The sequence below is a fragment of the Phyllobates terribilis genome, unplaced genomic scaffold, assembly GCF_046119375.1.
Source record: "Phyllobates terribilis strain yellow unplaced genomic scaffold, ASM4611937v1 Scaffold_3__8_contigs__length_932513732, whole genome shotgun sequence".
In the NCBI taxonomy this organism is placed as follows: Eukaryota; Metazoa; Chordata; class Amphibia; order Anura; family Dendrobatidae; genus Phyllobates; species Phyllobates terribilis.
In genome coordinates, this window is record NW_027362763.1 from 842,487,743 (window position 1) to 842,501,901 (window position 14,159).

The 14,159-nt window shown below is 42.7% G+C and overlaps 1 protein-coding gene across 1 annotated transcript in view; it reads left to right on the forward strand.

Moving 5' to 3' along the window:
• Positions 1 to 746: 746 nt before the first annotated feature.
• The window catches only part of DSTN (destrin, actin depolymerizing factor), a 96,652-nt gene continuing 83,239 nt past the window's right edge, over positions 747 to 14,159 (forward strand). Inside the window, exon 1 of the mRNA XM_073672502.1 lies at positions 747 to 905. Within this exon, the coding sequence (XP_073528603.1) occupies positions 903 to 905 (3 nt within the window). The 5' untranslated portion in view covers positions 747 to 902. The remainder of the gene's footprint in view (positions 906 to 14,159) is intronic.

The window sequence follows — 14,159 nt, forward strand, 5'->3', positions numbered from 1 at the left end:
AAACATTCATTATTGTTTTAAATGTTACATCTTACATGTATTTTTAACAGATAGAACAAGTACTCATTATATTCTATGGGGATGCACGTTCTTTTTTTGCGACCATCGTCCGATTTAGATCTTAGTTGTGGATCAAACCACCCATTGAAGTTAATGGGCTTTTGAGAAAACGGAGAACAAAAGGATGCCATCAATTTTTCAATGTCATCCCTAAGGGCTCATTCATCATCAGTGTTTTGGGATCAATTTTTTATTTTGTGCACAAGAAGTTTTCTGAAGTTTATCCTATCAAACATTAAATTTGGACAGCACACGAATTGCACCCAAAAACTTTGAAACCTTAATCTTTTTGTTACACGCATGTAAAATGGATGATCAAAATCAATCAGTTTTTCTTGTATGCAAAAGTAAAAAATGCATGAATTTGTCCTGTGTGTACATGTAAAGTATGGTTTTACAAGTAAATTAAATACACTGTATATTTTATATATCTCCTGATACCTTGGTTTGTTAATTTGAAACTCCACAAATCATTGCAGTCTTTTACTACATCTCTTTACATTACGAGAATAAGAGAAGCCATTCTCTACAGCTGAGATCAAAGTCAACGCGTCTTAAAAATCAGCCTTAAAAAAAGCATCACAGGTAAAACACCACAGTCAGCCTTTGTGCTGCAGCGTCTCCTCCTCTTTTGCTCTGAATAACCTGTAAGCCAGTGCCACCACTAAACGCTACGCCCAGGGATAGGCTGTCTTCAGTGATATTCTGTGACCCTCCGGAGCACTTCACCTGCCAGCATCAACAGGTGCAAACACAAAGGAAAGCCCTACCTCTCCAGTACCTCTCCAGTACCTCTCCAGTTCATCCTAGACTCTGTGAGCTTGCACTAAACCACAGCCAACATGGTGAGTAGAGATAAAAGAAAAAAAAACAAATACATTTATATCTCATTATATGATTTGGATTGTTGATTTTTAATTTAATTCAATATTTTAAATTATGTAAACATGTATAATAGTAATTTAAACATATTGCTTAGTTTTTTTTATTTTATTTCAATGCTTGTATATAATAATTGTATGCTTTATTTGTTTATAGAATTAAAGAAATAGTTAAAAAAAGTAAAAAATTATAATGGCAGAATGTTAAATACTCACGTAAATGGAAAATGTGAGTGTTGGCCAGCTCTGATATAGTACGATGTGGACAATTAACCCAAAGTGTTTTATCTGTAGAAGTCATACAGCCCAAAAGACATTTTGAAAAACTGTGGCAATTCATAGTATATTACGAAGCTGGTTCTGCTCTATGGGACAAAAACCTATTACTTATTTATATTTGCATTAGATCATTATGCAGAATTTGTGTTTATGCAAATATACCTGCGTGTTGAGTTGCATGCATTCTGTAAGGACCAGTGACATTTAGTTACCTATGTCTTACCAATGAATACGTGAATTTTTTTTTTTCCTTAAAAGTGAAAGACTATACGTTAAAAATAATGTAAGATCTGTTTTCATTAAATATCTTATCTCTGAATTCAAAATTTTCAGTTACAAACAATTCTACCTATAAAAGAACCCAAAAATTAAAGCAGAAAGCAAGCAGCAGGTTGTTTCCTCAGACCCCAAGAACAAAAACCTTTTGGGTTTTGAAATGCGATTACGAAATGGTGCAACATACTCTAAATATATAATTTAAGTGCTTTATATTTGCTTTACTATAGACAGTTTTGTTATAAGGTATTTATACCTTTACATGAAACATATTCTTTACAGATCTGCAACAAAATCTGCAAGTGTTAAATGCAGCTTGTGTTGCAAATTTTGCCAGAATTTACAGCTGATTTTTGTTTTTTTTCCCTCTATGTGTGGATTGGTTTTTTGGAATACCCATCAATATGTATATTATTATGCATTTGCAACAAATCTACCATGTCTGAATATGCATCTAAAATGATAAAGGAACTGTACAAAAAGTCATGACTAGATGGTTTACCCATCTTCTAAATCGAAAGCACATCATTAGAGTGGCACTGGCTTCTCATCTATGATGGATGGGGCTCCAACCTCTGAGACTTCCATGAAAGCACCACTCCAGCGTTTTTTTTTTTAATTTTACCTCTGGAGTGGTGCCACTAATCTGCTTTCCATGCACCTATCATTCTTACCAGCTGCCATCTTTGTCTGTTACCGGCACTGCTCCGGTCATCTTCTGCAGGTTGTGACTTGCCAGATCGATGGGTGAGCTGGAAGCCACAACTCAATGTAAGTCTATGACAGCCAGAATAAGGTGAGAACAAGGCTCTCATAGACTTACACTCAGAACTTGTGACCATTACGCCTGACTTCCGGTCAGGCAGAAGTTGCTCTCCAAAGATTGTAGCGCAGAACCGGAGTGGTGCCTGGAAGAGTTGAAGATGGCAGGTAAATATATTACTTGGGTCCGGGAACTTACCAAAAGATTAATGGCACCACTTCAGAGCAGAAATAAAAAAAATGCTGGCGTGGTGATTGAAGGGAACGTTTTCTTCTGCACAGTAGTCTTTGGCCATCAGCTGTGCAGAGAACTGCAGCAGGCCCCATTTATTTGAATCAGGTTTGGCTCTTTGCACGGCAGGTGGAAAGGGTAGAGCTATACAGGAAAAAAAGGGTAAGGCCACGTGCACACGTTGAGTATTTGAATTTTTTTTAAATATTATTTCTAAGGCAAAACCAGGAGTGGGTGATAAATACAGAAGTGGTGACATGTTTCTATTATACTTTTTACTCTGATTCATCCATTCCTGATTTTGGCTTACAAATACTGATGTAAAATACCGACCAAATACTCAATGTGTGCACGTGTGCTAAATCATTTCTTTGTTCCCTTCATTCTTAGAATTGGTGGAGGTCCCAAATGTAGGACCCCCACTGATCATAAACTGACGGTATATGAGACGTCATCACTTTATAAGACATGAATATACCCCTTTTGCATTACTATTTTGTGCCTGCAGCCACTATACAGTATGTCCTGTATGCCTTAAAGGGAACAGATGACCTTACAAACCCCTTGTAGTCTGATCAGTGATACTCCTTTCCATCTATATTGTACTTCTTGTAGATTACAGAATTTATGGAAGGAAATCTGACTTTATAGTCAGACTTTGTTTGTAGTCTGTTACCATAGGTCTGTAAAGGAGCTGTATACAGTAAATCATTTTTTAGATCCTGTGTACAAGAAATAAAAGGTTGCAAGGGTGGGTGTAACTTTTAACAATGTGTTCCAGGAAGGCATTACAGGTCGGAGCCACAGATTCAGTGATCCTCACTGATAAGAATAATTGCATATTTCATTAAAAGATGTTCATATTATATATTATAATTTAACTTTTCTCCAACAATTTAATGCACTAAAATAGCGCTGTTCATCTGATCCTCCTGGATCATAAACAGTACAGTAAATCGATTATGAACATTAATAAATAGGTAAGGGTGCAGGTGGATAAAATCAAGTAGAACAAAGCAGCAAAATAGGGCATTGGAGAAATCTGTGTGATTGCCCCAGTGAGGCTCGTACTGATATATACCAGGGGTTGTTACCTGTACCACAGCCTGCTAGCAAAACTTCACACAAGGGGACAATTTAGAGACATTTATTTTGGTGCAATAATTGTACCAATATAATGAAGTTAAACATCTGAAGAACACAATTCACGTGATGGAAATATTTCCAATTAATTAATTAATCTGTGATTAAAATCTACTCTGGTAATACAACGCAAAGCAATGGCATCACCACAGGTTTCAGGCTTCAAGTACACTACTGCAGCGAAAAAATAAGAATTAACTTTGCAAAGCCTTGATAAAAAAAATTCTAGAATTTTGTGTATACAGCTCCTATGCAGACCTAAATATCTCCATGGTGACAGATCACAAACATACCATGTGCACAGTCTATACTACAATCCAAATTTCCTCCAAGTGTCTGACCACTTCATCTTTATTTTAACAAACGTGTAAGGTAAAATACATCATACTGGTTCTTCTCCAGCCCTTGTTAATGAGGCCTTCCTTTCAGTATACACAGCTCCTGTTCTTCTAATGGCTGCCGATGGAGGAGTGGTGTGGTCAGACCTGCCCATTATTCTCCTCCAATTATAAAACACTGCCTATGGGAAAGCTGTTTTTCAATTGGAGGAGACGGATGGACAGGTCTGGTCCCATTCTCCTCCACCAGCAGCGATTATGTGGTCAGGGACTGTGCAGACTGTACTGACAAGCACAGGAGCAGAAAGTGTAAAACATATATATTAGCCGGGGCGGATATCATTGGTGCCACCTGTGCGGCCGCACAGGGGCCCAAAAGATAAGGGTGCCCATATAAACATCCAAAGCAGGTGCAATTTTGCATTTTTAGGAACTCTTGGCTTGCAAAGGGCCCATATATTGTTCTTGCACATGGGCCCTTTTCTGTCTGTGTCCGCCAGTGAATATTAGTAAGTTCCACAACATCATGACTACAGCATCTGAATATAGTGTTTTACATTGTTTGCAGACATATAAATATGCACACAAGCTCTGTATGCAAAATAGTAGGATTTTTTCAAGACTTACAGAATTTTTTCACCTTATATTTTACACTCTTTGTAGGAAAGAGAAAGATTGGTGGCAAAAAATGTATATATCCTTTCATTACAAAATATATTCTTAACATACACTGTGGCATTAAAAGACCCCCGTTATTCAGTTACTTTTACATACCATTGCCTCATATGCCGTTATTTAGACTGAAGGTTAAATGAAAGAATTAAAAATATTTAAATTCATGGAGCATGTCACAGGGAGGGGAACAAACTAGAGTGAATAATTCATCACAACACCAGGTGCATCATCGTTGTGAAACAAAGAAAGCATCTGCATAATTTAGAAGGGAAAATATGTATAAACCATATAAACTCATTGTATATTCAAGAACAGCACCCCTAAATGTACTATAATTATGACCAGCATTTATTTCTACAGGGAACAAGTAAAGATGATGTAGAACCTAGATCCTGGGGTGTACTGCTTACAGAGTTTTTGCATAGTGCAGTGATATGGTTCTCACCCTCTCTGGTTATAATTAATGTTGAGCCACCCCCGCAGTGTTCGAGTTCGGTTCGTCGAACACCCGTATGTTCGCCGAACTGTTCGTCGAACTGTTCGACAAACACCTTCGAACACCGTTAAAACCAATGGCAGGCAAACAAAAACACATAGAAACACATAGAAAACACATAGAAAACACTTCAAAAGGTGTCCAAAAGCTGACAAACTGCTCAGAAGACACAACTAACACATGGAAAAGTGACAAGTACATATAGTCATGCGAAAATAAAAGAGGTGGGGGAGTAAAAGGAGGGGGAGACACAAATATAGGAATGTCATGCCCTTCTAAAACCAAAAAAGTGCGAAGCCGACACGGCCAGTCCGTTCCTGCCCGTGCGACCTCCGTGTCGCCGGGTTTGTGCCAGAGCCGCGGTGGACCCTGACGGCCAGCCCCCCTCTCCCAATATTGGTGCCTGTCCGCTGGTGGTTCAAACAAGCCCCGCTGCGGTGGAGGCAGGTGTAATCTTTTTAATTTAAATTGTCTCTCTAATTTGAATGAGTACACTTTAAATCCTTTCACAAGGATCTATTGGAGGGCAAGTCTCATGCCAGCAGCCGCGTAATTCCAGCTCCAGTAGCGTCCACTAAAGCTGCTGCAGTTAAAAAGCTTTTATAAAGATCGAGCTTGGCGGTCCACCGCAAGGCATCCTACCGCCAGTCACAGCCTCTGTGCCTTGGGGTGCCTCCCCGATGCTCTTCACTGAGTGTCCTGGGGGCCCGAACCATTTCCTTTGAAAAAATTAAGTGTCCAAACTACAGGTGGTGTAGCTTGCTTAACAGCTGGGATAATCCGCTGACTAGCAGACACTGCTACTATGCACAAAGTATTTCCTGGGTTAGATGCAGTTAAAAAATTGTAATTAGATACTCTCGTTGGATGCTGAGAAAGCATTCCATAGAGTCTCCTGGCATGCAATATATTATTCTCTTAAAAAGCTTGGGGTAGGGGTCTAGGGGACCCTTTTATAACCAAAATCATGGCCCTGTATCGCAATACGTCACCTAGGCTGAAGATAAATAGAACATTTTCATCACCTTTCATAATCACCAATGGGACAAGGAAGGGATGTCCTCTGTCCCCTCTCTTATACATCCTAGTGACGGAGCACCTGCTCTCATCAATTCGCAATAACCCCAATATTAGGTGGATTGAGGTGGGAGGCACCGAGTACAAGTGCTCTGCATTTGCTGATGATGTCCTAGTATATATCACTCAATCACATATATCCATCCCTGCTGTTATGGCTGAAATAGATCACTTTGTTACATGGTCAAATTTTAAAATCAGTGCAGCGAAGTCTGAGGCCCTCGATGTCTCCCTCCCCAAATCCATACAGGATTCCATCCAGTCCAACTTTCCCTTTGCCTGGCCCTCACAGGGTATCAAATACTTAGGAATTTGTATTCATAGAGACCTCTCCCGTCTATGTTATCTTAATTTTGGGCCCTTTATTGAACAACTCCATACAGACCACGGTTGGCAAGTTAGAACTGTAAGAGTCACTACGTGAGCCACTGGTGTTTTGTGGAAAAGCACATGTACACTGTGTTCCAAATTATTATGCAAAAAGTGTTTAGGAGTGATAAGGTAAGAATTTTTTTGTTTGTCAGTTAAACTCATTGATGGTGATGTATGTCAGGACTCTTTATATCACTGTAAGCAATTGCAGACACCTGTGCTAATTAGTTTGGCAGGTGTGTCCAATGAAAGGCAAGACTACTTAAGAAGGCTGTCCCACATTATTAAGCAGCCTACATTTTCTGCCAAAATGGGAAAGAAAAAGGATGTGTCGGCTGCTGAGAAGCAACAAATTGTGGAGTGTTTAGGTCAAGGCATGACCACAATCAACATTGCCAAGACACTTCATCCTGATCATCGCACAATCAAGAAGTATGTAGCTGATTCACAGTACACACGTGTGCGTGCTGATAAGGGAAAATTGAGGACTCTTTCCTACAGGCAATTACGTCAGGTTAAAAGAGCAGCGTCAAAAAAGCCTTGTCATAGCAGCAGACAAGTTTTTGAAGCTGCTGGTGCCTCCAACGTCCCCCAAACAACAAGATGCAGGGTCTTTCAGAGGTTTGCAGCTGTGCGTAAGCCATCCTGTCGACCTCCTCTATCCACTGTACACAAGCAGAAATGGCTCCAGTGGGCCAAACAATACATGAAGACTGACTTCAAAACTGTTTTGTTCACCGATGAGTGCCGTGCAACGCTCGATGGTCCAGATGGATGGAGTGGAGGATGGCTGGTTGATGGACACCCCATGCAAACACGGCTACAGCGCCAACAAGGAGGAGGTGGAGTAATGTTTTGGGCTGGAATCATGGGGAGAGAGATTGTTGGCCGCTTTAGGATCCCTGAAGGGGTAAAGATGAACTCCATAATGTATGTGGAGTTTCTCAAACAGCACTTCCTGCCATGGTTCAAGAAGAAGAACCGTGTATTCCGCAGCAAGATCATTTTCATTCATGATAATGCACCGTCTCATGCTGCACATAACACATCTGCATCTCTGGCTGATATGGGCATAAAGGGGACAAACTTATGGTGTGACCCCCATGCTCCCCTGACCTCAACCCCATTGAGAACCTCTGGAGCATCATCAAAAGGAGTGTCTATGATGGCGGGAGGCAGTTCACATCTAAGCAACAGCTCTGGGAGGGTATTCTGTCCTCATGCAAAACAATTGAAGCAGAAACCATCCAAAACCTGACAAATTCAATGGACGAGAGAGTTCAGAAGCTCCTTTCGAACAAGGGGTCCTATGTGTAAATGTAACATCACCTAGAATAAAGTTTTGAGTTGAAAACTGTTTGATTTCAGTTTCTAATAACCTGCTAATGCTTATAATTTAAAAAATGACCATTTTTTTGTTCTTTATTAAAGTGAAAAGGTTGATCGAAGAGTGTGGGGGGTCTAAGAGTGTGGTAACCCAGTAGTCAGGATTATTTCGAATTCTGACAATCTGAGGGTCATGTTGCAGGTAGTGCAGCAAGAAGGCACTCATGTGTCTTGCGCATCTAGGAGCCCCAAAATTATTTTCCGGGCTAGATGCAGCTAAAAATTATTATTAATTTGAAAGCTGGTAGAGCTTAGTATAGATGGCCTAATAGAATCAGTACTGCAAGCTGCTACAAGACCCAAATTATTTTCCAGCCAAGATACAGATAAACATGATTTGTAATTTTAAATCTGGTGGAGTTTAGTATAGATGGCCTAATAGAATCAGTACTGCACACTGCTACAAGGCCCAAATTATTTTCCAGCCAAGATACAGATAAACATGATTAATAATTTTAAATCTGGTGGAGTTTAGTATAGATGGCCTAATAGAATCAGTACTGCACACTGCTACAAGGCCCAAATTATTTTCCAGCCAAGATGCAGATAAACATGATTAGTAATTTGAAAGCTTAAAACAGTTGGTGAGGTGATTTTAACAAATCATCAAGCTTTTACTCTCCCCAGGATGACACAAGGGTAGAAAAGTCCTTTCGGATCCATGATTTGTTCATCTTTATGAACGTGAGTCTGTCTACATTATCAGTGGAGAGCCGCGTGCGCTTATCTGTCAGCACACCACCAGCAGCGCTGAACACACGTTCAGACAGAACGCTGGCTGCGGGGCATGACAAGATCTCCAAGGCGTAAGTGGCGAGCTCCGGCCATTTATCCAGATTGGAAGCCCAAAAAGAGCAAGGGTCCAGTGACACAGTCATGGCTTCAATGTTTACTTGGAGATACTCCTGTACCATCGTCTCTAGGCGTTGACTATGTGTCAGACTTCTTGTCTCCTGTGGCCTTGCAAAGGATAGGTTAAAAAGGTGGCTTGAAATGATTCCGCAAAATTGATGTTACCAGCAGATACTGTGTTTCTGTTACGTTTTGAGTGCTGAACACTCGACGGTCCCACGGTTAGCAAGTTGGAACTGTGAGATTCACTACGTGCACCACTGGTGTTTTGTGGAAAAGCACATGTAAGATTCTCCAACAGTCTCTGCTGATACTCCTGCATGCGTGCATCCCTTTCTATGGCAGGAATAATTTCTGCAAATTTACTTTTGTACCGGGGATCTAACAGTGTGGCAACCCAGTAGTCAGGATTATTTCTAATTCTCACAATTCGAGGGTCATGTTGCAGGTAGTGCAGCAAGAAGGCACTCATGTGTCTTGCGCATCCAGGAGCACCAAGTCCCTGTTGTGTTGGTGGCGAGGTAACAATCATGCTTCATTCCTCTGCCCTCTCTCCCCAACCTCGCACAACAGAAATGTGATCAAGGTCTCCCTCATCTGATGAGTCTTCCATCAGTTCGTCCTCCACTCCTTCATGGGCTCCTGCACCTTCCTCACTAGCTTGGCTGCTACCATGCGCCCTGGTAAAACCATCTCCCCCACCCTCACATGCCTGCCGCCTTGGTGCTGCCGACCGTCTGGACCTTGCAGATGTTAGCCCTTCCGCATACAACTCCTCCTCCTCTACTTCCTCCACCTCCTCTTGTGCCACCCTCTGACTCCGAATTCTGTTTAACATGTGCTCCAGCATGTAAATCACCGGAATAGTCATGCTGATAATGGCATCGTCAGCACTAAACATCTTCGTCGCCATTTCAAAACTGTGCAGAAGGGTGCATAGGTCCCTGATCTGAGACCACTCCTCCAGCGTGATTTGCCCCACCTCTGGATCACGTTGGCCCAATCTATACATCAGAACGTATTGCACCAGGGCTTGTCGGTGCTGCCACAGTCGCTGCAACATGTGCAGAGTTGAATTCCACCGGGTAGGCACATCGCATTTTAGCCGGTGAAGTGGCAGGCCCAACGACTTCTGTAGAGATGTAAGTTGCTGAGCTGCGGGATGCGAACGGCGGAAGTGAGCACACAGCGACCGTGCCCTCTGCAGAATGCCATCTAGTCTGGGATAGTGGGCTAAAAATTGCTGGACAACCAGGTTCAACACCACCTGAGCCATACAAGGCACATGTGTAACATTGCCCCGGCGAAGGGCCGCACCCAGGTTTGCAGCATTGTCGCACACGGCCTTCCCTGGTTTCAGGTCCAGTGGAGACAACCATTCATGAAACTGGTTCTCCAGAGTTGACCACAACTCCTCAGCTGTGTGACTCACATTTCCCAGACATTTCAAAGTAAAAACCGCCTGATGGCATTGAGCCCTGCTGCCAGCATAGTAAGGAGGTGTGCAGGATCCCTTCTGCGCAGTTAGAAAGCTTGTGGCATGACCAGACAGGCTTTGGGTGCAGGTGGAGGACCGAGAGGAGGTTGAGGAGGCAGAAGCAGTGGAGGAACTTCGAGATAAAGAGGATTGACGCACAACTCGTGGGGACGGCAAGACTTGGACAGCAGCCCCTTGTCCTGCTGTCACCATAGTTACCCAGTGCCCAGTCAGCGACATGTAACGCCCCTGTCCATGCCTACTCGTCCAAGTGTTTGGGGTGAAATGCACCCTGTCACACACAGAGTTTCTCAAAGAAGCGGTGATGTTGTGTGCGACATGCTGGTGGAGCGCAGGCACACCTTTCTTTGAGAAGTAGTGGCGACTGGGCATCTGGTACTGGGGCACTGCGACGGACATAAGGTCTCAAAAATCCTCTGTGTCCACCAGGCGGAAAGGCAGCATTTCTGTAGCCAAGAGCTTGCAGATGGTGAAATTCAACCTCTTAGCTTTCTCATGGCTAGGAGGAAATGGTCTTTTACTTGTCCACATCTGAGGGACCGAGAGCTGGGTGTTGTGCTTAGATGGGGTTGAGAAGGATGTCCCCGGCAAACTGCCGGTCTGTGAGGAAGATGCAGGCGGACATGTTAGGTTGCCTTGATCCAAAGGTGGTGCTATCGATGTCGGACAGCGCTGAACACCAGCTGGTGTTTCCACCTCCAAAGAAAATGATGACCTGCCAATCACGCTAGCTGTTGCAGGTAAAGAGGTGGCAGGTCTGCGTCCCAAAACAGGTGTGACTGCTGTCCCCCCAGTCACAGAAGATGAAGAGGCCGCGGATGCACAAGATGTGGCAGACGGTGGTTGGCCCGGCCGGCTAGGCCGCATTGTAGCACAGTGAGCTTCCCACTGCAACTTATGCTTCATATCCATGTGCCGGTTCATGCATGAAGTACTCAAACTATGTATTTTTTGGCCTCTACTTAGCTTTTGCTGACAAATGTTACAGATAACACGAGTTGGGTCATCCTTATCGATCTGAAAAAATGCCCAGGCTATGCAAGGCTTAGCACCCATGCGACCTGAAGATCCACCACGACTTGTGGTCAGAGGCAGAGCTGTGTTTGAGTATGCAGTTGTTGACGTGCTTCTAGTACTACGTCTCTGTCCAGGAAGGCGCAACCTGACCTCGTCGTCACTAGCATCCTCCTCCACCTCCTCTGCTGACCTCATCGACTGGCTGACTGTGAGTTGACAGTAAGTGGGATCTCCAACCTCGTCATCATCACCCTGTGTGTTATCACACCCATCGTCCTCAGAGCCAACCTCTTCCTGCCCTGACAAAAAACTCAAGTTGTCGCTCCAATCAGGTATTTGAGTCTCATCATCGTCTTCCTCATTGTCTCCACCAACAGGAGTTACAGTTTGGGAACGAGGGTCTATATTATGGTCAGAACCTTCTGCGTCTGGTCCTGGATCTGACTTATAAAGATTCTGGGCATCAGTGCAGATCATTTCCTCGTCTGGATTCACAGAAGCTCTGGAGCCGACCTCTGATTCCCAGGCTATAGTATGAGTAAACAGCTCTGCAGACTCAACCATCTGTTCTACCCCATACTCAGACGGGCAGCTGGAGACTTGGGAGCTGTGAGGAAGCAAGTGCGATTGGGGTGACACCTCTGAGGACTGGAGTATTTGTGATGTTGAAGTTGAGGTGGAGGAGAGCCCACTTAAAGGAGCACTTGATATCCATTGAAGCACCTGCTGTTTTTGTGCCTCATCTGGAACTTGTAGCGATTGGCGTGGCCGTAAGAAAGGGATCTTATCACATTGTCCTCTAAAAGAAGTAGACATCTTAGTTTGGCTGGAAGATGGTCTTTCTTCTGCAGATGTTACTGTTGATTTAACACCTACCTCACGGACACAACCTTTTTTTCCCTTCCCAACACGTCTATTCCCCTTTCCACCAGCAGCAGGCCTTTTTCCACTCATTTTGGTGGTTAACTAATTGACAACTCTGGAGTTGTTTGCACAAAAAATAATGGATGGGAACCGAGCAGAGCTGAGTGGCCAAACTGTGGTATTAGCCCAAAAGTATTGGCTGGGTTAGATGCAGATAAAAATAATTTTGAATTTGCAACCTGGTGGAGGTTAGTATAGATGGACTAATAGAACAAGTCCCACACACTGCTACAAGCCCAAGCCCAAATATTATTTCAGAGCTAGATGCAGATAAAAATTATTTTGAATTTGCAACCTGGTGGAGGTTAGTATAGATGGACTAATAGAACAAGTCCCACACACTGCTACAAGCCGAAACCCAAATATTTTTTCAGAGCTAGATGCAGATAAAAATTATTTTGAATTTGCAACCTGGTGGAGGTTAGTATAGATGGGCTAATAGAACAAATCCCACACACTGCTACAAGCAGAAGCACAAATATTTTTTCAGAGCTAGATGCAGATAAAAATTATTTTGAATTTGCAACCTGGTGGAGGTTAGTATAGATGGACTAATAGAACAAGTCCCACACACTGCTACAAGCCCAAGCCCAAATATTTTTTCAGAGCTAGATGCAGATAAAAATTATTTTGAATTTGCAACCTGGTGGAGGTTAGTATAGATAGACTAATAGAACAAGTCCCACACACTGCTACTAGCCCAAGCCCAAATATTTTTTCAGAGCTAGATGCAGATAAAAATTATTTTGAATTTGCAACCTGGTGGAGGTTAGTATAGATGGACTAATAGAACAAGTCCCACACACTGCTACAAGCCCAAGCCCAAATATTTTTGCAGAGCTAGATGCAGATAAAAATTATTTTGAATTTGCAACCTGGTGGAGGTTAGTATAGATGGACTAATAGAACAAGTCCCACACACTGCTACAAGCCCAAGCCCAAATATTTTTTCAGAGTTAGATGCAGATAAAAATTATTTTGAATTTGCAGCCTGGTGGAGGTTAGTATAGATGGACTAATAGAATGATGCTATGCCCAAAAGGTTTTACTTGGCTAGGTAAAAAAATTTGTATTCTATACACAGGTGGTGTAGCTTGCAACACAGATAGGCTACTCCACTGACTAACACACTGCAAGAGCTTAGCTAGATTTAGCCAAATGCTGTGAAAAAAACTTGCACAGCACTGGCACAGACCTGCCTGTCAAAAAGTGATAGGAACAGATGTAATCTAGCCCTCAAAAGGACTGCAATTACAATTAGTCTTTACTCCCAACCTATCTATTTAAGAGCACAGACCTGCCTGATAAAAGTGATAGGAACTGATGTAACCTAGCCCTCAAAAGGACTGCAATTACAATTAGTCTTTACTCCCAACCTATCTATTTAAGAGCACAGACCTGCCTGATAAAAGTGATAGTAACTGATGTAACCTAGCCCTCAAAAGGACTGCAATTACAATTAGTCTTTACTCCCAACCTATCTATTTAAGAGCACAGACCTGCCTGATAAAAGTGATAGGAACTGATGTAATCTAGCCCTCAAAAGGACTGCAATTACAATTAGTCTTTACTCCCAACCTATCTATTTAAGAGCACAGACCTGCCTGATAAAAGTCGTAGGAAATGATGTAACCTAGTCCTCAAAAGGACAGCAATCACAACTATTCTCTACTCCCAAGCTATCTGTAGATTTGTGCGAAAATTGGCTTGAAATTAACACTGAAAGTATAGCGCACACAGCAACAGCTGTGCAGTCTAACACGCAGCTGCAGCAGTGAGAAAATGGTGGCGACGGGGAAAATGGCTGGGTCTTATAGGGCAAGGACATGTGACATACACTGCCAATGACACATGCCCTTGCTTGTGTGAAAAAAGCAGTTCGCTCCGTATG